Here is a 24,502-nt window from a genome sequence, read left to right as displayed (position 1 = left end):
AGCAATGCATTTCATCAAATGCTAACAATTCAGTTACGATAGAGGGCTGAGGTATAGGAAACAAAGCATAGGGAGAGGGGAAGAAAAGAAGGGGATGGGAGAATAGCTACCAACAGACGAGACGGGTCCTCGCGGGTCATCCGATAGACAAGTCTTTGTCCGTGGGGAGATCTCAGGGGTCTTCTCCAGAGGGTAGACGAGTCTTCAACAGTGGAGAGATCTCAAAGGGTCTTTCCCAGAGGGTCGCTCTTTTATAGTCCTTCTCCAAAGCGAGTGGCCTCTAGCCAAAAGGTGGGAAGATTTATGGACCATTGTGTGGTGCTGCAGGAGACAGGTACGGACAAGCAGTCCTCAGTTGGTACAACACAACCTCTGTTTGGTGCCACAACAGCACAGTCCAGTGAACACAATACACCAGCACACAGTCACGAGCATCCACCTTGGCCAGGCCAGTAAACCATTGTCCAGAGTCAGCCTGGGTGGGGGTCCTCGAGGTCTCCTTGTGACGGTCGGGAGGCAAAATCGAGGGGAACTTGGGACTGACCCTTACACCACCCCGTGACTCAGGATCATCGTCAAGAGCAACCCTTTGTAGAGTTGTGGTGAAGTCTTCAGTTGTGGTGTCTTCAGGACTCGTCCGAGTTGGTAGCATATCCCAGAAAACAGAGACAGGAAAATAGGAAAAAGATAAGGAAAAGGAGAAAAATGGAAAACAAAGCAAATCAATTATATTCAATTTTTGATTGCTAACAATTTTAAACAATTTGTTCAGTTCTTTAATTTTTCAATTTTTGATTAGAAATAAATCAATTTTTCATTACAAAGAAAGCAAATTTTTGATTAAACAATTTTAATTGCAATTAAAAGATAATCAATTTTAGTTAAAAATAATATTTTTTCCTATTTAGAATCTTGTGTCAATAACCCTAGGGATGTCAAGAGTGACCAATCTGGATACAGATGCCAATTGTGCTAACTGTTTAATTATTCTCCAACTCATAATGTATAGGATTGCTGATAAAACAAAACCAATTAAAACCAAAATCAAGAGAACAATGGTGGGATGACACAATTTGTTCAGGACACCTGTAGCAGTAGGTGGCAACCAAATAGAGTATCCCACCACCTGTGTTCAGCATTTGTCTTTATTTTTCCAAAACACCATGTATTTTTTCCACATTGTGGTCAACAGCTATTAGAGTTTTCTGTCCGTTTTTCTTGATCCTCTGCAAAATTTCGATCAGATCTTGGTGGAGCAACAATTGCTTCACCAGAGAGAGGTTCATTCCAATTGGAGTGGGCAATAGATGGTGGATCAGTGTTCAATTTGACTGCAAAAGATGGTGAGAAGTAACTGGGGCTACATAGGAAAAATCACATCCTGAAATCCTAGTAAAGTTACAGACACAAAAGTTTGAATGATTTTTAGTATTCACTACCAAATTTTCTATAAAAACACTATCACAAGCAGTTCTAAAGCATGCACATCCATTGACTCTATATACCAGTACTGTTTCAAAAATCTCATTTGGATGAATTTCAAAGTTACAAATATTCTGTTCTGTGTCCAAGCAGATATCTTGAGCTCTAATTGCATCACTTTCACAGATAAACCCTTGTTGTTCCCGGACAATGCAAGTTTCCAAATTGACAGTTTGCCACCTCCCACCAATTTGACGGGCCCATCCCCAATGCTCGAAAGGATAGAGAATAGCTCCATCATGGTTCAACCCTAATGCATTGATGGGGAATATTGAATGCACTGAAGCATTACGAATTGTCAGCACAAAGGCTGTGGCTGTGTTTGTGCTGGGCTCATAGGTAAAATTTACTAAGTTCCACCAGGACTGGAATTCTCTTATCAATTATCAAAATCAGTGGCACTGTCCCAGACTATTTTTCGAATTTCAGTGGGAAAAGTGCCTTCCTCATCTTCTCTTATAATTGAAGCAGCAACCAACTGCATCTACAACTGGGCCTGGATACAGCTGAGAGCCAGAGAAATGTTATTTTGTGGAGCACCAAGTGCATAGTTTATCAATTTGTGGTCATTTACATTCACCTTTTCCCAGCTTGGTAATATGTTTGATAACAACCACTGTTGGGTTCCCAAAGCTGTTAAGGATGATTGCAGGGGCTGTTGTAATTTGGTTACATCTCCAGCTGTCTTAGCCAATTTATTCATTAATGTTTCTGAATTGGTACTATTCAAAATTCCCACTCCTGTTTCCACAACACCGGTTATGTCTCTTGCCAATTGTTTCTTAGAAGGATTCCATTTTTGCAACCAGGTTGTCCATCCCTCAAAAGAAGTCTGCAGAAAGGGTGAACAAGCTGGCTGAACTTCTGGGACATTATTTTGCATCAGCAATTTGATTTGTTTGAGAGACCATGCCGGATTAAACAATATTTGTTGTTGGCCAGTTTTTCTAATTACATATGGCCCAAATTGAAAAATCGTAGGACTCAACACAACTGGTGGTTGGGTGGTAGGTGTTATAACATTAACATCAAGTTCCCCCCAGTATTTTGTATTGTTTTTTCCACACATGATTTTTATAGGAAAATTGTACAGCAGTTAAGTTTAGCCAACAGTCTTGATTTTGGATTCTACAATATGAGGTACAGCCATAAGGTCCTGTGCCATAACTGTATGCAGGTTCCATGAGGGATCCAGTTGCTAATTTACAACTTATTGTGACATCATCACCTTGTGTCACCATGAAAGGAGGAAAAACCTTGTTTCTGTCATCCAACACTAAGGGGGGTGCTTCTTCATGTCCCTCGGTGTTCTTCTGTGAAAAGTAAACACAAACAGAGTCTGCCTCCAGGAGGCAGGAGATTAAAATGATGGAACCATCCAGAGTGTAGTGCAGACTGGAATTCTGTTAACTTCCCAATCATTTTGCTGCTGAAAAGGAGGCCACTCTGTACCTCCTTTAAACACAGCATAGGAGTCAGTGTAAATACAAACAAGAGAGGTATTCTGTACCTCAAGTTGGAAAACACTCCAAACAACTGTCAGCTCACTGGCCTGAGAGCTGCCTTCTCCCTCAGTAATAATTCGTTCACCAGCAGAAGTGGGGAGGGCTACTGCCCTGTATTTCCCCACCTTTCCCTCTCGTTTGGCAGAAGCATCAGTGAATCAAGAATTTGCTGATTGTTCAGGGGAGAAAGGAGTGGCTACTTTAATTACCAAGGCAGGTTTAGCATGGCTAATTAGCCAAGCTCTCAGTTTCTTGTATTGCCAGATTTTTTACAACTCTTTCTATCACTGAGAAGATGTTACAGTCATGTTCTATCTGAGCATACCACTTCCCAACTGAGGATCTCTGGGCCACCCCGTCAGGGGGAGGGGTCTCAATAGTGACTGTGATGTGTTTTCTCCAGAACACTAACAATTCTAGAGCCTGTTAGAGCTCTTTCCTGGATTCAGGCAATTTAATTTGATCCAGGGAGGTTAGAGTATCAGGTGGAATACATGTCATATTTCCTTTCCACCAAATTCCCAAAAACTTCACCTCCGGAGAAGGTTTTTGAATTTTCTCTGAGGAAATTTGCAAATCAGGGTTTTCCAAATGAGAGATTATTTTTTGTTGGGTATCCCCCACTACTTTTATTTCATCCCCTCCCACCAGAATATCATCAATGTATTGATAGACAGCTGTATTGTCAGGTTTGGGTATCTTTTCTAATTCCTGGGCTAAAGTGTGGTGGGCCAAAGTGGGGGAATGTTCAGACCCTTGGGAAAGCCCAGTGCAGGTGAACTGCTTTGGCTCAACTCCCAGAGCCTGTGCAGGAGATTGATTTGGTGCATTGTTCAGAACTTGTGGAGAAGTTTGCTCTGGTACACTGCCCAGAACCTGTGGAGAAGGTTGCTCAGGGGGTGCATCACTGATATAATCATATTCTATTTTAATCACAGATTTCAAGTTGGGGCAGCAGTGTTCCCCGCAATTTTTCATCAAAGTTAGGTCTTTTTGAGAGTACATTGGATTAATGTGAATAGCTTCCTTCTCCTGTGTTCCTTTTGGTGAATCAGCATGCTTTGAATTTTCGTCCCATTCTTCTCTGAACGCAGCTTTTAACAAATTATTTTCATCTTGCAACAAATGTTTCTCATTCCTTTCTTGATCTAATTGTTTTTGCAAAATTTGAACAAGATTTTGTAGAGAGTCTATAATTGTTCTTTCCTCATTTCTGCGCTCAGAGCGAGTTTCTATAGCTGCCGTAAGACAAGCTCCTAAAACCGAGCAGAGTATGGTTTTATCTTTGCCCAGTTTGAACTTTGACTCATGTTGCAGAGAATATATTCTATCAATCACATTCTCCACATTAAACCAATTATTGTTCGCCCATTCCTCCCCACCTTGGGACGGTCTGGCACTATACTTAGCTAATAGAGCATAAAATGCAGCTTTATCTGTTACAGTGGAATTCTCAGTCGTTTTGTGAAGGGATAAGTAAAAACCACAACAGGGAGGTCTATTGCTTAAGTTACCACACACAACGAAACAGCTTTCGCTGTGTGCCCCTCTTCGCTTCCCTGTGTGGGTGAAGAGACCAAACTACTTGGGAGGCACTCCTTAGTTACAAAACACCAGGTTGTCTCTTCACTGCACCAAGTAGTCAAACATCATAAAATAACAACAACAGTGTCCTGCCTTTTGCACCAGTAGATCTGTTGTGAAATTCTGACGACAGAGCCCTCAAATGAGTCTGGGGATCCTTTACACCAAGGTGTCTGCAGTCTGCGGGAAATCAGAAAAACCCCCCTTGCTTTCTAGACAGGCTCACCCATCCAAGGCGGCCAGCTAGGTGTGGCTGGAGTAAGACTTCCTTCCCCTGATACAGACTACAGACAACCTTGCATCCCTTCTGTCTGCCAGAAAATCCTGTCCGTGACGCCAATTTAATGTCACGATCCGCTATTAATGCAGAGCGGGGGTCGTGATGGTTCTTTTGATCTCAAAGGTGCAAACAGGCAAAATGCAGGGGACAAAATCAGTTTATTCAACAACAGAAAATCAGCTTAGTCAACAACAGCAATGCATTTCATCAAATGCCAACAATTCAGTTACGGTAAAGGGGAGAGGTATAGGATAGGGAAAGGGGAAGGAAAGGAAGGGATGGGAGAATAGCTACCAACAGACGAGACGGGCGTCCTCACGGGTCATCCGATAGACGAGTCTTCATCCGTGGGGAGATCTCAAAGGGTCTTTTCCAGAGGGTTGCTCTTTTATAGTCCTTCTCCAAAGCGAGTGGCCTCTAGCCAAAAGGTGGGAAGATTTATGGACCATTGTGTGGTGCTGCAGGAGACAGGTACGGACAAGCAGTCCTCAGTTGGTACAACACAGTCTCTGGTTGGTGCCACGACAGCACGGTCCAGTGAACACAATACACCAGCACACAGTCATGAGCATCCACCTTGGCCAGGCCAGGAAACCATTGTCCAGAGTCAGCCTGGGTGGGGGTCCTCGAGGTCTCCTTGCGACGGTCGGGAGGCAAAATCGAGGGGAACTTCAGACCGACCCTTACACCGTGCCACTGCCCCGCTGCCCTCCTGGCCCTCGTGTTGCTGCAGGGCCTGAGTGCTCTGGGGACCGGGCACAGCCCTGGGGGTGGCAGTGCCAGGGCTGCAGCAGGGACAGGCCATGGGCACTGCTGGGGTAGAGCTGACGCCTCAGGGCAGGGCCTGGGGGCTCCAGGCTCCTTGGCCAGGCTCTCTCCACAACACTTGGCCAGCCCAATGCTGAGCAGAGAAAAGCCCCGGGAGCAGCCCCAGGCTGGCCGTGGGCAGGCTGGGGGCAAACAGCATGGCTGGTGCTCTGCAAGCTCCCTGCAAGGGGGACACCCTGGCAAGGAGCAGCAGAGCAGGGGCTGATCCATCCCCACTGTGCTGGACACCCCAGTCCCAGAGTCTCCTCATGCACCTGCCAACAACATCCCCCCTCTGCAGCCCTGGCCTCTGCCCCAGCTCACACAGGAGCCGCATCCTTGCAGGCACACACACGGCAGCACTGGCTCAGGAGCCCCTGTTTGCATTGCACACAGCAGGCTCAGCACCCCCATGGTGCTGCTGTGGGGACATGGAGCTGAGTGAGCACAAATGCCATCAGCCCCTGGGGCCAGCAAGGGCTGGGGGACGGCAGGGAAACCACTCAGATTTGTCGTGGCCTCTGGAGTCAGCCAGAAAGTTTGTTCCCATGAGCTGTGAGTTTCCTGTCCTACTGCAGACGTTGTTGCTCAGAGCCAGGGCTGCCTGGCAGCCACCCCCAAACTGCCCTGAGTGTGGACACTCACATTTAGAGAGCTAAAGAATTACAGCTTGGCAATTCTTTTCAGGCCTGGATTTCTCCTGTCTCTCAGGTCCATTCCCTGGCTGACAAGCTGACTACAGCTTCAGTTAGGGACGCAGTCTCCCAGAGTGATAACTTGGTGAAAAACAGAAGGGAATTAATAAATAAAGATTAACACCTGGTGTCTTTCCCATGGGACATCCGGACATGCTGTCCCAGGGATATTTTTCCCAATTGTGCAATGAACTACTGTCCTGTCCTAACTGCACGTAACAAACTTTAAATACAGGATGTCCGTACAATAAAGTTGGCCTTTTTTCCCCAAAAGAGGTCCGTGTGTGTTGCTGTCTTTTCTCTCTCTTTGCAGCACAGTAACCACACCTGAGCATTTCCTTTGATTCACTTTTGCTTTCTTTAATCTTTCCTGCCCCAGATTTCTTCCTCTCCCACCCCTATCTCCTTCCCCTACATACAGCCCATCTCTGTTTGCCCTTTCCTCTCTGACCCCACTCCCCATTTCAGTTCCTGAGCTGGCACCATGGGAACATCTCTTGGGGAGCAGGATCATCCTACAAGTGCTGCAGGAATTGTCTGCAGGGTCCTGCAGTGTCAGGTGCTGCTCCCTTGCCAGAGGCACCACAGGCCAGGGGGGCACATCTGGGCTGCTGTGTCTGGGTGTGGGGCTCCCTGTTGTGGGCAATGAGGAGGGGCTGGAGAGGCTCTGCAGGACTGACAGGATGGGCTTTGGGGCTGGGGTGGAGAAGCTGAGGGACCTGAGCTGCTGGACCTTGTGAAGAGGAGGCCCAGGGCTCATCCTGCATCTGCTCCAAGGGTGGTTTCAGAGAATCACAGAATCAGCAAGGTTGGAAAAGACCTTGGAGATCATCAAGCCCAGCCTGTGCCCTGACACCACTTTGTCTCTCCTCCAGGATAAACAACCCCAGCTCCCTCAGCCACTCCTCATAGGACCTGTTTTCCAGACCCCTTGTTGCCCTTCTCTGGACACGCTCCAGCCCCTCCATGTCCTTCCTAAATTGGGTCCCCAGAACTGGACACAGCACTCGAGGTGCTGCCCAACCAGGGCTGAGCACAGAGGAAGAATCACTGCCCTGGTTCTGCTGGACACACCATTCCTGATCCAGGCCAGGAGCCACTGGCCTTCTTGGCCACCTGGGCACACTGCTGGCTCATGTCCAGCCTGCTGTCCATCAGTGCCCCCAGGTCCCTTTCTGCCTGGCTGCTGTCCAGCCACTCTGTCCCCAGCCTGGAGCACTGCTGGGCTTGTTGTGGCCAAAGTGCAGGACCCAGCACTTGGTCTTGTTAAACCTCACCTTGCTGGATTTGGGCCCTGGATCCAGCCTGTCCAGGCCCCTCTGCAGAGCCCTCCTGCCCTCCAGCACATCCACACTCACACCCAGCTTGGTGCCATCTGCACATTTGCTGATGCTGCACTCAATGCCCTCATCCAGATCATCAATGCAGATATTGAAATCCACGCTGGCTGGCTCTGATCCCTCAGCCAGCCTGGAGGTGCCCTGTGATGGCACTCAAGGTGATCTGTTCCATCACCTCACCAGGCACCCAGGTCAGGCTGACAGGCCTGCAGTTCCCCACATCCTCCTTCCAGCCCTTCTTGGGGATGGGCTCACATTGGCACCTCCAGTCCTCTGGCACCTCCCTGCTGAGCCAGCACTGATGAGAAATGATGGAGAGCAGCTTGGGGAGCTCATCCAGCAGCTCCCTCATCCCCCTGGGATGGGTCCCATCTGCTCCCACAGACACCTGTGAGCATCTGAGTGGCTCAGCAGGTCCCCAGCTGCTTCCTCCAGGATTACAGGGGGTCTCTTCTGCTCCCTGTCCCCATCTGTCACCAAAGGATTACACTTGTAAAGACAAGCTGTCTTCTTGTTGAAAACTGAGGGAAAGAAGGGCTTAAGTATCTCAGCCTTTTCCTCATCTCTGGTAACCATATCCTCCCAATTAGAAATTGAGGTTTTCCTTGTATCTGCATTTGCCATTCATGTATTTATAAAAGCATCTTTATTGTCCTTCACAGAAGTGGCCAGTTAGGTCCTAATTAATCTTTCACCTCTCTGATTTTCTTCCTGCATGACCTAGTGACATACTTGAACACTTTCTCAGTTTCCTGGCCCTCTGTCCAAAGTGGATGTAGCCCCTTTTTCCCCCTGAGTTCCTGCAAAAGCTCCATGTGCAACCAGGCCAGTTATTGTCCTTGCTGGCTTATTTTTTGGCACATAGGGTCAGTCTGCTCCTTTGCCTTCAAGAATTTTTCTTGAAGTATGTCCATCCTTTCTGGATTATTTTCTTTTATAGGGATTCTTCACTTAAAAATTCAGGACCTGGTTTAGAATTTCCCATATCTACACCCTGAATAGGCCCAAGTCTGCAATGGGTTCTCAGGGAACCAGGGCCCCATTGTGACAAAGCATGGCCTGATGGAAACCCGGTGCCTCTGGGACATCTCCAGCCTCGGAGGAAGCAAGTGTCCATTGTGACACAGCACAGCCTCGTGAATCACAGGAGAGCACAGTGACACCATGGGATCCTGGGGAGCCAAGTGTCCATTGTAAACACAGCGGGGCCTCATGGAAGCCAGGAGATCATTGTTACGACACACGGTCAAAATTGGACCTTGCTTCTGTGAGATTTCATTGCCCCACAATGTTCTCCTGGGTTCCAAGAGGCCTCGCTGTGTCTCAATGGCCCCTTGCTTCCACGAGCCATGGCAGGGTCCCCCTTGCCCCTGGGTTCCATCAGGCTGTGCTGTGTTGACAACTGACACTTGCTGCCATGAGATTCCATTGTGTCACAATGGTGCCCATGTTTCCATGAGGCTGTGCTGTGTCACAATGGGCACTGGATTCCACAAGAGCTGGCAATGTCCCAATGGCAAAAGGGTTCCATGAGGCCATGCCATGTCACAACTGCCTGTGGCTTCCATGAGATTCCTTTGTGACACAGAGATCTCCTAGACCCCATGAGGCCTTTGTCTGCCACAGAGGTGTCTTGTTTCTAGAATGCCTGGCAATATTTCTGTGGCCCTTGAGTTCCATGTGGCCTCTGTCTGTCAGAATTGACCGCTCTTTCCTTGACCCCGCCCCCTTCCCCTCACAGTTCCCGCCCTTTGCTTGGCCCCGCCCCTTTCCCCTCACAGTTCCCGCCCTTTCCTTGACCCCGCCCCTTTCCCCTCACAGTTCCCGCCCTTTGCTTGGCCCCGCCCCTTTCCCCTCACAGTTCCCGCCCTTTCCTTGGCCCCGCCCCTTTCCCCTCACAGTTCCCGCCCTTTCCTTGACCCCGCCCCTTTTCCCTCACAGTTCCCGCCCTTTCCTTGACCCCGCCCCCTTCCCCTCACAGTTCCCGCCCTTTCCTTGACCCCGCCCCTTTCCCCTCAGAGTTCCCGCCCTTTCCTTGCCCCATCCCCTCCCAGTTCGACGCTCGGAACGGGAGAGGAGGAGGAGGGAGGGAGGAAGAGGCGGAGCGGCAGCAGGAGCAGAGAAGGAGCGAATCAAGCGCGCGGCCCCGGAGCTCCCTGAACTCGCAGCCCCCCGGGACCATCGCCCCCCATCCCGCAGGTGCCCGGGGAGGGGGAGCTCGCCCCAAATATCCCGGGTGTGTCCCTGGGTTTGGTGTTATTTTTGGGGGGGATATTTGGATGTTGCAGGGCTGCAGAGGTGCAGATGGCCCTCGGGGGGACATCGGGGGGTCCCCGGGAGGTGTTTTTGGGGGTCCCGGTGGGTGCCGGCAGAGCCCCGGCGGGGCCCGGGGGGATGCGGGTCCCCCCGCGGTGGGGGTTGGGCTTCCCGGGCCGGGCCCTGCGAGCTGTGCCGGGGCCAGGTGGGGAGCGCGCGGGAGCGGCGGGATCGGCGGGGGGACACCGGTTTGGGGGAGCCCCGGGAGAGCCGCGGCTTCCCTGAGCGGGAGCCCAGAGACAGGAGAGCCCCAGAAGGGCAAAGCGGGGAGCCCGAGAGGGGGGGACCCCTGGGATTGCCGGGACCCCGGCGGGGGGTGCTGGGGCTGGAGGGGCGGCATGGCCGGGAAAGGGGTTCGGGGGTGCGGGAGCCGGGAGTGGCTGCTCCCAGTACGAGCCCAGTCGCTCCCAGTATGATCCTGTTGCTCCCAGTAGCAGCCCAGGTAGTCCCAGTGATTCCGTATTATGATGTAATTTACCCCAGCACGGTCCCAGTTTCGCCCACTTCCTCCCATGATAACGGAAACTAAAAGAGAAACAAAAATACTTTTAACAAGAATTTTAAATGTAGAGAGTCAAGGCATTTCTGTATTTTCTGGCCACGATGTTGTGGCCCGGGTGTACCACAGAAATCTCATCCACACATAACCCAGCTGTGCAGAGACAATCATTCCATGACATTCCCTTTTCAGGAAAATTTTCAGATCTTTTATACAGTCAATGCTCATGGAAATGAATTGAGTTAGTGTTCTTTGGTCTCAAGCAGCAAATATTCAGTTCCTAATATTTGGCCTCCTTTTGGATCTGGATTTCTTCCCTTCTGCTGTTAATTCCGTCTTGATTCCCTGATTTTCTTATCAGTCTTTTCAGAGGAGATGTCTGCAATTCTGCCCGAGGCAGAGTCTGGGGTAGATGTTCCTCGGTGGCCGCTGATGGCCCTTGATCTTTAAGCTGCTCCCAGTCTGTTGATGTGTTGTGTTCATCAGACCCCACCTGGTGCAGCAATGCCCTGGAAAGAAACAAAGAAGTCTTTTTGTAGGGCAAATTAATCCCCTCGACTAAAGTTATGCAAAGATTTTTGCAAGGATACGATTTCCAACACCACTTGTGTCCAATGATTTCCAACACCACTTGTGTCCAATGCGTTCCCAGTTCTCCCAGTTGCCCCTAGCATAGCCCCTGCAACTGCCAGTAAGATCCCAGTATGAGTCCAGTATGATGCCAGTCTCTTCCAGCAGGGCCCCAGTCACTCACACTTCCCCCAGTTGCCCCAGCATGGTCCCATTTTTCCTTCAGGAGATTCCCAGTCGCTCCCAGTTAGGTCCCAGTCACCAGCCCTATGGTCTCAGACATTCCCAGAATATCCCAGTGTGGACACTCACATTTAGAGAGCTAGGAAATTGCAGCTTGGCAATTCTTTTCAGGCCTGGATTTCTCTTGTCTCTCAGGTCCATTCCCAGGCTGACAAGCTGACTACAGCTTCAGTTAGGGACGCAGTCTCCCAGAGCGATAACTTGGTGAAAAACAGAAGGGAATACATAATAAAGATTAACACCTGGTGTCTTTCCCATGGGACATCCGGACATGCTGTCCCAGGGATATTTTTCCCAATTGTCCAATGAACTACTGTCCTGTCCTAACTGCACGTAACACACTTTAAATACGGGATGTCCGTACAATAAAGTTGGCCTTTTTTCCCCAAAAGAGGTCCGTGTGTGTTGCTGTCTTTTCTCTCTCTTTGCAGCGTAGTAACCACATCCCAGTTGCCCTGAACAATCTCATAGTCCTTCCCAGCCACTCCCAGTTACCTCAGCATGGTTCACCTGCCCCCAGTTTGATCCCAGTTGCACCCAGTTTTCTCTAGAATACTCCCAGCGTCTCTCAGAGTGCTTTGTGTATTTTTTTGGGCAGGGGGGATTGGAGAATGCAGAGCTCCAAATCTGATCAGAAAATGCTCCACGGGGGACATTGGGGGGTCCCGGTGGCGGCTGCTGGAAGAGGCACGCTGGAGGAGCAGAGCCCTGTGTCCCCCAGGACCCCAAAGTGGGGAGCCCAGAGAGGGGGGAGCGCCGGGATTTTGGGACCCTCAACAGCCTGGAGAGGGGCAGGGGGGACTCCCTGGACCCCCTGCACCCCAAAGCAGAGAATAAGGGGAGGAGGGACCGCAAAAGCACCCAGCATCTTTAAATGGGGAGACAGAAGAGGGGGGAACTTTTTGGATTGCTGGGACTCCCAGCAGCCTGGGGAGGGCGGGGACCGAGTCGATGGGGGACCCCCAATACAAGCGTGACCCCCAGCAGCTGAGACAGGGGGGAACCCCCAAACTCCAAAGGGGAGGGACCATTCCCAGGAACCTCTGGGAGGCATTTTCAGGGCTGAATGTTGGTGTTTAGGAGGTTTTTATGGACCCGAGATGCTCGGGGACTTCTAGAGATGGAGTTGGGCAGCAGGAACCTGCAACACAACGCACACATCCCTTGTTTTTCCCCAAACCAGGATTTCCCATTCCCAAACCCTTGGCCCGATGGAGAAGGAGGAGGCTGCGAGGAAGACGAAGATGCCCCAGGAGCCCCAGGCAGGTGAGGAGGAAGTCAGTGCCCCTTTCCCTCTCTGTCCTGCTCCATCTCCCAGCCCAGCACGGCCCCCGGCTGCAGGACAACCCCGCTGCTGACGCCGTCCTGCCGGGGACGCGCTGGGGGGATCTCCTTCCCCTTCCCTCTGGCACGGAGGCAAATCCCATCCTCTGCTTGTCCTTCCTGCCCCAGACAAGGAGCTGAGCACGGAGAGCAGGGAGGACAAATCCCCGCGGCAGAACCTCGTGGAAGAGGCCGTTTGGAGCGGCTCCACGGCACAGGAATGCAACAGGGAGGAAAAGCCGCGGAGATCCCGCACGAGGAGGGGCTGCAAACGCAGATGGCGGGGATCTGAGGAGGAAAGCCCCAGCCTGGGCCGGGGGGACGACCAGAGATGGAGCCAGAGCTTGGAGCTGGTGGTCCATGAGCAGCTTTGTAATGGGGAGAAGCCCCACAAGTGCTCAGAGTGTGGGATGAGCTTCAGGTGGAGGAACAGCCTGATCCGCCACCAGAGGATCCACACTGGGGAGAGGCCCTACGAGTGTGGGGAGTGTGGGAAGAGCTTCACTGAGCGCAACACATTGATCTGCCACCAGAACATCCACACTGGGAAAAGACCATACCAGTGTGAGGAGTGTGGGAAGGGCTTCAGGCAGCGTTCCCACCTGATCCGCCACCAAAGTGTCCACACTGGGGAGAGGCCCTACGAGTGTTCCAAGTGTGGGAAGAGGCTTACCACCAGCTCCCATCTCCTCAGGCACTTCCAGACACACAGGGAGGAGAGGCCTTTCCAGTGCTCCGACTGTGGGAAGGGCTTCAGGCGAAACTCCCACCTCACCAGACACCGGCGCATCCACACTGGGGAAAAGCCTCACAAATGTGAGCAGTGTGGGAAGAGCTTCAGTGAACGCAGCACATTGATCCGCCACCAGAACATCCACACTGGGAAAAGGCCATACAAATGTGGGGATTGTGGGAAGGCCTTCAGGCAGCGTTCCAGCCTGATCTGCCACCAAAGTGTCCACACTGGGGGGAGGCCCTACGAGTATCCTGAGTGTGGGACAAACTTCTCTCAGAGCTCAGCTTTGAACAGACACCAACAGAGGCAGCATTAATGCAATCCCTGTAAATCCCCCTAGTGCAAGAAAATCTTGTGTGCTGCTCCAACTCCATCCCCCACTGCAGAACTCATGTTGAGCAGAGCCCTGGTGACCCACATTCCCTGGGATCCATCTGGGGAAGACACCTGGCTGGTTATCCTTTTGTTTTGGCCTTAGTTTTTCTCTCTTCACTATTTCTTTTCACACCAAAAGCCAAGAGGATTTAGGTCACCTAAAAACCTCTCAAATCCCTCTGAAAGCACCTCAGTTTTAATCCAAAATGGCTCAATCCAACTGCAAAGTGGATCCTCAAGACAACTCAGTCCCACAGGAACCTTACTGGATTCCACAGCCGGCAGGGTGAGAAGGGGTTGGAAGGAGATTGGGAGAAGTGGGATCCAAATTTGGAGCGCTGGGATTGGGATTGTGTGGGGCTGGCTGCCAAGGGATGGATTTGATAGTAAATAAAAGCTTCACAATTCCTGACTTCTGTCCCATTCACTTCCAGTCAGTTGCAGTTCTGTTTTCAGTGGCACCTTCTCACCTGATTGTGTTTGTGTCCTCCTTTCTCTCCTGTCTCTCCTGCCTGCTCTGTTTCTGTCTCAGGGTCTCCCTTGACCCAGGGCAGCTCCCACCAAAGACCCTCCCCTGATTTAATTCCCAGTGCAGGAGCTCCAACAGCCATGGGTGAAGTTAGGAAGGCTGGCAGTGAAATGTCCCTGTAAGATCTTGCTGCACTTGGCTTTTGGCCCCTTCTGAAGAGCTTTGCCTTCAAGGGCAGGAACATCTTTTCCTGGCTGGGAACTGGAATTCCAGACCCTGGCAGTGTGAGCCATGCAGGAGCATCCAGACTGGGATCATGGGGGCTGGGATGACATGGACTGGGATCCTCCAGACTGGGACTGCACAGGCTGGGACCAGTTGGATCAGGGCCAAACAGACTGGGATTGTACAGACTGGGATCACATGGACTGGGATTGTACAGACTGGGATCACATGGACTGGGATTGTACAAACTGGGATCACGTGGACTGGGACCATATGGACTGGGATGGCTGCACCAGAACGATGGGAACCGAGGCTGTCCCGCCCCACCCAGGGGTCCCTCCCGGTCCTGCCCTGTCCTGTGCGGGGGCGCAGCCAAAACTCCCCGGAGTGAACGCGGAGATCCCGGAGCGCTGCCGGTGTCGGTCTCTGTCCCGGTGCTGGTCTGGGTCTCATTCTCAGTCCTACAGCGGTGCCAGTCTCAGTGCCAGTGCCGGTTCTTGTTTCAGTCTTGGTCTTGGTCTAATTTGTGGAGTGGTCTCGGTCTAATTCGTGGAGTGGTCTCGGTCCCAGTGTTGGTGCTGGTGTTGATCCTGTTGTGCTCCCAGTGCCAATCTCAGCCTCAGGCCCGGTCCCAGAGAGGTGCCAGTCTCGGTGTTGGTGCCGATGTCAGTCTCTGTGCTTGTTCTGGTCCCACTATGTCTCAGTCCCAGAGTTCTCACAGTGCCAGTGCTGGTACCAGAGCCGTTCTGGAGCCCTCCCAGTGCCGGTTCCTGTGTCAGTGTGGGCCTCAGTTTTGGTCTCAGTGCCAGTTCTGGTGCTGGTCACACTCTCAGTCTCGGTCTTGGTCCTAGTCCTAGTTCCAGTTCTGGAGTGGTTCTGGTCTCAGTTCCGGTGTTGGATCTGTTCTCATTCTTTGTCTCGGTGTCCATTCTGATTTTGGTCTCATTCTTGGTGCTGATGCCATTTCTTGTGACAGTCTTGGTCCCAAAGATTTTAGGCCTATTTGGGTGATTTTATACCAAACTGGGCAGGTTTAGGCTGGATTTTAGGCCACTTTTGGACTCTGCAAGGCTCATGTGTATGATTTTAGATCGCCTTTGTGTGGAGTTGAGGCCCGTTTGGCTGATTTTAGCCCAAACCTGGTAGATTTAGGCTGGATTTCTGATCTTTTCTTGGAGATTTTAAGCCAAACCAGAGCCTTTTGGGACTGCGTGGCCCTTTGGCCTCGATCCTTCCCCTCACAGTTCCCGCCCTTTCCTTGGCCCCACCCCTTTCCCTCTCAGTCCCTGCCCTTTCCTTGGCCCCGCCCCTTTTCCCTCACAGTCCCCGCCCTTTCCTTGGCCCCGCCCTTTCTAGTCACAGCCCCGTCTATCTTTAGCCCCGCCCCTTTCTTTCCGACCGAGCCCATGTGTTCACCACGCCCCTTTCCCCTCCAAGCCCCGCCCATCGCAGGGCACGTTCCTCTCGCGCATGCTCAGAACACTCGGAGGTGCCTTCCGGGCGCCGCCATCTTTGCTCCCTGTCTGCCTGCCCGGCTTCAGCATGTCCGAGAGCTACGGTGGGGCTGGGGGGATCTATAGGGGATCTATTGGGGACTGAGGGGGGGTCTGAGGATTTCTATAGAGGATTTGGGCTTGGTAATAGAGGATTTGGGGTCTCTGGGGGTCCCTTATGGGTGATTGATAGGTCTATACGGCATCTATAGACCACTGGTGGAGGTTTTACAGCCCTGGGGGGATTCTGGGGGACTTTATAGGGGATTTGGGCTGCTCTGGGGCTCCCTAAATGGGGTCTGGGAGGTCTACAGGGGAGCTGTAGGGAACTGGGGATCTGTATATGGGATTTGTGTTTGTCTCTAGGGGATTTGGGGGACTCTGGGAGGTTCCTAAAAGGGGTCTGGGAGGTCTAGAGTGGATCTAAAGGGTCCAGGTGGGTTTCAGGCTCTCTAGGGGAATTCTAGGATTCTTAAAGGGAGTTCTTGGGAATTTTGTGCTCTGTCCAGGGAATTACTGGGGTTCCTGTAGGGAATTCTGTGGCTCCTATTGAGGATTTTTGGGAATTTTGGAGTCCTTAAAGGAAATGTGGCGGTCACTTGGGAACTTTGGGTTCCCCATAAGGAAACGTTGGTGTAATTAAAGGGAATTTTGTAGTGTTGGAGTTGTAGTTTTGTAGCTGTTTGGAGTTTTTCAGTGCATATTGAGAATTGTGAGAATTGTGGGGTCTCCACCGGGATTTTGTTTTAATTTTGGGTCCAAACATGGGACTATTTAGGTCCCTATTGGGAAGTTTTGAAATTATGGGCTCCTCAAATGTAATTTTGGAGGTTTCCCTAGAATTTTTTTGGGTTCCCTATTGTTATGAATGATATTCTATATTTCCAGCTTATCAAGTAGCAAGATTAAATGCAGCAGCAAATTTTTAATAGTAACAATTATAAATGTATACAATTAAAGTATTGGAGATCAATACAATCGAAGTATTGAATCCATATATTTTAGGATAAGTAAAATTTGGCAGTAAGTAATTTAGTATAATTGAGGTTCATATAAAGCATGAGCAAAACCGACCAGGGAGGGCCCCCCCAACCGGGGATACGGGGAGGGACTCGCCCCTCCTCACGTACCAAAGCATCAAGGCTAACAATCCCCCTTATATACTATATGCTACACAAGTGTCTGGAAAACTCCTCCTAGTTTCTATTCCTAAAGTCTACGTCACTGTGTGTACGGAGCATGCTCTACTGATGGGTTAGGGGGTCTCTCATCCTTTTGAGGGTTTTATTTCTGATGAAGGCTCGTCGTCTTCATCAATGACCGAGCTGTGACCTGCAGGTAGTGCATGCCCACTATGTGACTGAGCAGATGTTTTCCATAAGACTCTAATTAAATCCCATGCCTGGAATCGTCTCATCTTGGCCCATTTCAAGGTTGAAACTCTATTTCTAGATGGTACTTATCAGACCTTTGTCCTTCTACTATTCCCTTCCACCATCCTTCTACAACTCCCAACATCTGGAAGATGTCCTTTGACCTGTCTCACCCATCTCCCCACTCATTCTGTAAAAAATGTCTTCTTTTGATCTAAATAAAATTTTGTAAATATAGTTACAATTTATTTAGCACGAATCACATTTATCACAGGGTTCGAGCAGAACACTGGAGGCAGTGATGACAGGGGGGACAAACAAGGGAAAGGTGTCTGTGATGCTGAGCAAACCTGGATGTGTTTCAGGAATGCAAAGGGCCAAGGGCTGGGCCCCAGCCCCTGGCAAGGCAGATCCTGTCCCTCCCTCATTGCTCAGGGCTCTTCCCGGGCCACTGGGCTCTGGGCATGTGCAATGCCAAGGGCAGCACCATGGGGCGGCCCCTGCCAGGCTGCTGAGCAGGGACAAGGAGGCAATGAGGCCCCAGCACAGCAAGGCTCACTTGTCCCCTGCTGGCCTCAGGCCCAGGGCCAGCGTGCATGGCCCAAGTGCTGCAGGAGTTGGCTGTGTCAGGGCCTTTCAGCTGCTGCCCATCCCTGTGCCCTCTGCAGCCCAGGCTGTCCTACGGTGTCCATGCCCTGCGCCTCTGTCCCTGCAGGCTGTCGTCATCCCCCGGCTGCCCCACCTCGCTGGCCCCTTCCTTTGCTGACAGCTCTGCCTCCTGCCTGCCTCTGCCTGCCCACACAAAGCCTTGGGCTGCCCCAGACTCCTTCTGGGGGATGTGTTTCACCACAGCCCTTCCCTGGGAGAGAAATTCCTTTCTCCTTGTGTCCAGTCTGGCCCTCATCAATTTTGTCTTGGCATTAATTAATTCATTCTCAGGCTGTTTTCTGCTATATCAAAAGGATCCACCATCTCTGAAACTGACCTTCAGCCCCTCCCAGGGCTCTCCTTTGCTCTCCTCAGTCTCCACTCCACTGAGCACTGAGTTCCTTTGCCCCTACACAGTGCTCATATGCTTGCAGCCTCCAAACCCCACCTGGGGAGATCTCTGGGCCCTCTTCAAGGTCTTGGCAAAAGAGAACATTCTGCTCATAGTCTAAGAAAATCACCAGACAACAAGGCAGGACCTGTCTGTCCTGGCTACATTTTTCTGGGTGCAGTCCTCGGATAGATGGAATTTTAGCTGTAAAATCCCAATTTTGGCCATTGACACCTCGGTGAGAAGGGCAGTTCTTTTCCACAGGAAGGAAAACACTGAGCCCCATGTTTGGTGTTAGATGAGAGACTGCCTGCAGGAGGCCAAGGCCAGCCAGAGCTGTCTCTCCTGGCAGATTTTGCTTGGAGAACTCTTGCAGATGGAGAACTTTTTAGGGGGAGTAGCAATTTCAGCCTTGGGCAGCAGGAAAGAGGGATGGTTTATTTCCCTAGGAAGGAAAGCATAGAGCCCCAGTGCTCCAGAGGTTGATGAGAGGCAGCCCTCGACATGCCAGGGTCAGCCAGACCTGCCATGTGGCCCCCAGGAGGTCAAACCATCCAGACCATTCCATGTCCCCTTGGTTCCATGAGGCCCTGTAATGTCACAATGTTCTCCTTGCTCCTGAGGTGTCACAATGGCCCCTGGCTTCCATGAGGCCCTGCAGGGTCACAATGGCCCTTTGGTTCCCCACAGTGTCACCATGGTCTCCATGCTTCCATGGGGCCTTGCAATGCCACAGTGGTCTCCATGGATCCACGGTGCCCTGCAGGATCACAAGGGCCCTTTCTGGGACCCCCTGAATTTCCAGTCCTGGGCACTGGGACCCCCCTGCACTCCCTTATCCCATACCATTTCCCTCCTGCACCCCCTTTCCCATCCATCCCACCTTTCCCTTTTCCAGACTCCCCTTTTCCTTGACCCTGAGACCCCCCTGAACCCCCATTCATGATTTTTTTAGCCCCCAGCTCCCTGTTCCCTCTACATCAAAGACCTCTTAGCCTCCCATTCCATCCATCCCGGCTCACCCTGCCTTCTGACTCCTCTTTCCTTGGCACTGGGGACCCCTGGACTTCTTTCCTCGGCACAGGAATCCCTTGAAACCTCCATCCCACCTGTCCCAATCCTTGTATTCCCCTTTCCTTCATACTAGGCGTCCCCTGAGCGCCCGTTCCTGGACACTGGAACCCCATGCACCCCTTCCCGACTACCCCAGTTCCTCTTTCATTGATCCATGACCCCCTCAACCCCCCCAAATCTCCGTGTCCCCCCAGTTCTCCACTCCCTGCGTTACCTGCAAGTGGCAGTGTTGGAGCCCAGCCCGGGGATCCCCCAGTTCATGTCCATTGAGTACCTGGATGGGATCCCCATCACACGCTACGACAGCGAGCGGGGCCGGATGGAGCCGCTGACACAGTGGATGGAGGACGGAGCCGAGCCGGGATATTGGGATAGGGGGACCCAGACCTGCGAGAGGAGGCAGCAGGTCACTGTCAGGAACCTGCATATACTGCAAGACTGGTACAATCAGAGTGGGGGTGAGTGAGGGGATCTGTGGAGCTGGGATTTATGGGGCTTGGATGTGGATTTTCAGGGCACCAATGGGCTGAGATGGGGATACATCCATTAGGCTGGTATGGGATATCTTGTGATCTGTGGGTTGGGATGTGGATCCATGGGGCTGGGATGAGGCTCTGTGGGTCTCCATCAGACTCTGGGGCTCCATAGGGCTAGAATGGGGCTCTGTGGGGCTGGGACACAATTCCGTGGGTCACTGTGGGTACAATCCCCCCAGGTCTCCACACTGTACAGCGGCTTTATGGCTGTGACCTCCTGTCTGATGGGAGTGTCCGTGGATCCTACCAGGATGGCTACAATGGGCGGGATTTCACCTCCTTTGACCTGGGATCCAGGAGGTTCGTGGCTGTCGACAGCGCTGCTGAGATCACCAGGAGTCACTGGGAACGTGAAGGGAACGATGCTGAGAGCTGGACAAAATACCTGGAGCACGATTGCCCGAAATGGCTCCAGAAATTCGTTGGATATGGACAGAAGGAGCTGGGCCGCAAAGGTAGGAGCAGAATTCTTGAGGGAATGTGGAATTTAGGAATGAGGAACTTGGGAACATGGTAATTCCTGTGGGAATTCCATGGGCAAATCTCACCCTCATCCGATTCCAGTGGGAATTCTATGGGCAGATCTCACCCCCATCCCATTCCCATGGAATTCCATTGGCAGGTCTCACCCCCAATCCCATTCCCATGGAATTCCATTGGCAGATCTCACCCTCATCCCATTCCCATGGAATTCCATGGATGTCTCTCACCGTTATCCCATTCCAGAGCCCCCTGATGTCCATGTGTCTGGAAAAGAGGAACAGGGGACGCTGATCTTGTCCTGCCACGTGTACGGATTCTACCCCAGCTCCATCGCAGTCAGCTGGATGAAGGGGGATGAAATCTGGGATCAGGAGATGGAGTGGGGCGGGATCGTTCCCAACAGTGACAGCACCTTCCACACCTGGGCCAGGATCGAGGCACGGCCGGAGGAGCGGGAGCAGTACCGGTGCCGGGTGGAGCATCCTGGAATGTCAGAGCCCGGGATCTACGCTTGGGGTGAGGCTGGGAATGTGGAATGTGGGAATTGGAAATTTGGAATTCCCAAATGGGGATTCCCCTTCCCCTCCTCACCATCCCTCGTTTCTCAGAGCCGACATCTGGCAGGAATCTCACTGTGTTGGTCGCTGTGTCCATCGCTGCCTTCGTCATCATTCTCATCGGATTTGTCATCTGGAGGTGCCAATCCGGTAACACACAGGATGAGGGTGGGAAGGGGCATGGATCACCCCAGCACTGTTCTGGGAATCTTGTTCCATTCACACTGATCCCACTGTTTTTCCACAGGGAGGAGGGACAGGAATGGATGCAACATGGCAGACGGTGAGTACCAGTGGTGGATCCAGCTCTGGATCCTCTCCGTTTGGATCCCAGGATGGATCCTGGAATTAATCCCAGTGTATGATCTGTGCTGGAATCTCATGGATCTTCTCTTTCTGCAGGAAATTACATGGGAACCAACGGCTCGAATGCAGGTACAGAACGGGATCGGGGTGGGATTCCAGAGAGGGATCAGGGCAGGATGGACAGATTGGGATCGGGGAGGGATTCTGGATCAGAGCAGATGGGATGGATGGAACAGGATTGGTTGAAATTCCAGAGAGGGATTGGGGCAGGCTGGGTGGGGTGGGATTACGTGGAATGGATGGAACAGGATTGGTGTGGGATGGATGAAGTGGGATCAGGGAGGTGTTCCAGAGCAGGATCAGTTGGATGGATGGAGCAAGTTTGAGGCAGGATCAGGTGGAATTCCGGAGCAGCTCCCGCTCTCCATGGGCTCCAGCCAGGTCCATCCTGCGGGATGGGGACAGGGACAGGGTGACACCATGACCCTCTCTCATCCCGGCAGGAATCACTGCCTGAGCGATCCACAGAGCTGGATCCAGCCCCTTCCTGTGGTAGTCGATTTGGCTGAGATGGACTGGGATTTAGCCCAAATTCCCTATAAAGAAAGCACAAATTTAAGACCTTGGGAGGCAGGCTGTTAAAAAGCAAGGCCTTAGACATTAGGTCTCGCCCCTGCCCTGCAGATGCAGAGGCTTTAGCCTAAAACCATGGAATTTGTAAGGACATGTCAGGCATGCCTAGGCACGTCCCTATTCTCGTTTGTCTTTGGACCTTTGCCCTCGGGTATCCCTGGGTATACCCCTCCCCTGGGTCTTTGGATGCAGCCTCTCAGATCACATGTTCACAAATGGATTGAAAGGATATCACAGGCACACCATCATTCCCATCCCGCTTATTATTATTATTATTATTATTATTATTATTATTATTATTATTATTAGCCACGCTGTAACCCGGTCAGGCTGGTGAAGTTGTCACAAAGGGAAAAACCCCCATTGCATTACAACAGGCAGCCATATCAGATTCCACCTGTTCCATGTGATATTCACATGAAGGGGAAACTGGATTTACAGAGATATCTAATGGCTTTAGGTTCCACGTTGCAGAAGCTCCAGAATTACATCCTGCTATCCAGACCCATAGGACTGGACACACCTGCACATCCCTTCCAGCCTGGAGATTGGGTCTATGTGAAGTGGTGGGACAGTGATCCTCTACAAGCCAAGTGGAGAGGACCATTCCAAGTCCTGCCGACCACCCTCACCTCAGTCAAAGTTGCTGGCAAAGGACCTTGGATTCACTGCTCCAGAGTTAAGGGTTCTGCTCCTGAAACAACTGAAAATAGAGACTGATGCAGATGAAAACATTTTTTAAATTGCTCCCGTGCCTAAAGAACTATTCATCATATCATATCCTGATTCTTCTTTGCTTGATAGCCAACTGTGCAAAACATTACTACTGTTAGATACTTACTGTTAGATATTTATATATTATTAGATATTTATCTGTTGTTAGATGTTTACTGTTGTTTGATATTTATCTATTAGATATTTATTTACTGTTCGATATTTACTGTTGTTACATATTTATCTATTTATTGGGGGTTAGGTTTCTTTTCTTTTGTTCCTTCTTACCTATAGAATTTTTCCCATGAATTGCTAGAAAATTCTAACTGCAGCTACTTGTTAGAAAACAAAAGGTTGGCCTGGCCCAGGTAAAAAGGAGGGTGGGGGTGGGCAGCTACTCAAGGCTTTGGGTTTTGGAAGACACGTTTGGAGCTGCTCTTGCTTAAGGAGAGGAAGTCCCCATGACCCAGCACAGAGCTGCTGCTCCTTCTCCTCTGGGGTGAGCCTCTGCTCATAAGAGCAGCCACTGACCTAAGGCCTTATTAACCCCTTCCTCACTAAAGGAGGGACCGATCACCCTCTGCTCACACCCAGCTGCCGCTGCCCGCTGCTCCTTCAGCGCTGCTCTGAGTTTCTCTGCGCTGAAGCCGCGCCCTGCCCTGCCCTGCTGGGACGTCCTGCAGTTCCAACTCCTGCCGAAAAATTGTCTGATACATCTCGTCGACAGCCCAACATCTTTTGTTCATTCCTGCTGCTCCAGCTTAGTGTTTTTCGGAGTCTCAGAGTCCTGCAGGGGCACTGGGAGTGACTGCCCCAGGGCTTTGTGAAGCAAAACCTCTCCTCCATCCTTTCCCATCTCGGCCAAAAATGCTGTCACAGGGTCCGTACTTGTGTTTATTATTAATTCCATAGTTATTGTTGTTTTATTTGCCATGTTATACATATTAGTAAAAAAACTGTTATTCCCATCCTCATATCTTTGCCTAAAATCCCCTTAATTTCAAAATTATAATAATTCAGAGAGAGTAATCATTAACTTATCATTTGTTTAACTAACTTACACCTTGACCAATACGAATTGCTTCTAACCCCTCGCTAAAATCTTAACGCTTTAAAATCATGATTCGGTGGAAAAGAGGAACTGGGACAGCGGGAAGAAGGGTCCCATGGCGGCCATGGGGAACTGGGGGTGCGGAATCGGGGTTGCCCCGGAGCTCTTGGCTACTCTGGGCTGCTGGGGGGCTGCTGGGGGGAGACACCCCCGGACCTGTGTCCTGCACACACAGCGCTGTTCCAGGAGATGGTTCAGTCCGAGTGTCACTTCATTCACGGCACCGACCGGCTGAGGTTCGTGGAGAGGAACATCTCCAACCGGGAGCAGTTCCTGCACTTGGGCAGCGATGTGGGGCTGCACGTGGGGACACCTCCTTTGGGGACAAGGCTGCCAGGCACTGGAACAGCGACCCGCAATGGATGGAGTACAGACGGGCTGCGGTGGACAGGCACTGCCGGCACAACTACGAGTTGTCCAGCCCGTTCCTCGTGGAGCGCAGAGGTGAGCGTGGGGCACAGCGTGTCCCCTCGGGCCCTGCCCTGGGAATGACCCTGGAGCCCCCCAAAACCTCCCTGGGAATCACCCGAGACACGTCAGCCCTTCTTGTGCCCATCCCCGGGGCCTCCTGCCCCTCACCCCAAGTGACTACAGTGGCTCTCCCAGTCCATCCCAGTCTCTCCCAGTGTCCTCACAGTCCCTCCCAGTTTCACCAGAGTCCCTCCAAATTCCTCTCAGTCCACAGCCATTCCATTCCCTGTCCACTCCCAGTGTTTCTAATTCCAATCCGGGAC

At 51.5% G+C, this 24,502-nt stretch overlaps 2 protein-coding genes across 2 annotated transcripts; both read left to right on the top strand.

The window, feature by feature from the left end:
- The first annotated feature begins 12,873 nt into the window (after window positions 1–12,873).
- LOC148219394 (uncharacterized) lies at window positions 12,874–13,991 on the top strand. The gene has a single exon (XM_088157650.1). The coding sequence runs from the start codon at window positions 13,055–13,057 to the stop codon at window positions 13,694–13,696; it is 642 nt and encodes a 213-aa protein (XP_088013776.1). The 5' UTR covers window positions 12,874–13,054; the 3' UTR covers window positions 13,697–13,991.
- A 1,153-nt stretch (window positions 13,992–15,144) lies between these two features.
- Window positions 15,145–23,315, top strand: LOC148219393 (class I histocompatibility antigen, F10 alpha chain-like). Its single transcript, XM_088157665.1, has 8 exons — window positions 15,145–15,181; window positions 19,623–19,886; window positions 20,144–20,419; window positions 20,691–20,963; window positions 21,056–21,154; window positions 21,252–21,287; window positions 21,407–21,439; window positions 22,404–23,315. Exons 1-8 carry the CDS (start codon window positions 15,145–15,147, stop codon window positions 22,661–22,663), a joined length of 1,278 nt encoding a protein of 425 aa, XP_088013791.1. The 3' UTR covers window positions 22,664–23,315.
- The last annotated feature ends 1,187 nt before the right edge of the window (window positions 23,316–24,502 follow it).

This window comes from Sturnus vulgaris, unplaced genomic scaffold (assembly GCF_052056855.1).
Source record: "Sturnus vulgaris isolate bStuVul1 unplaced genomic scaffold, bStuVul1.hap1 Scaffold_141, whole genome shotgun sequence".
In the NCBI taxonomy this organism is placed as follows: Eukaryota; Metazoa; Chordata; class Aves; order Passeriformes; family Sturnidae; genus Sturnus; species Sturnus vulgaris.
This window is presented reverse-complemented; position numbering and strand designations above follow the sequence as displayed.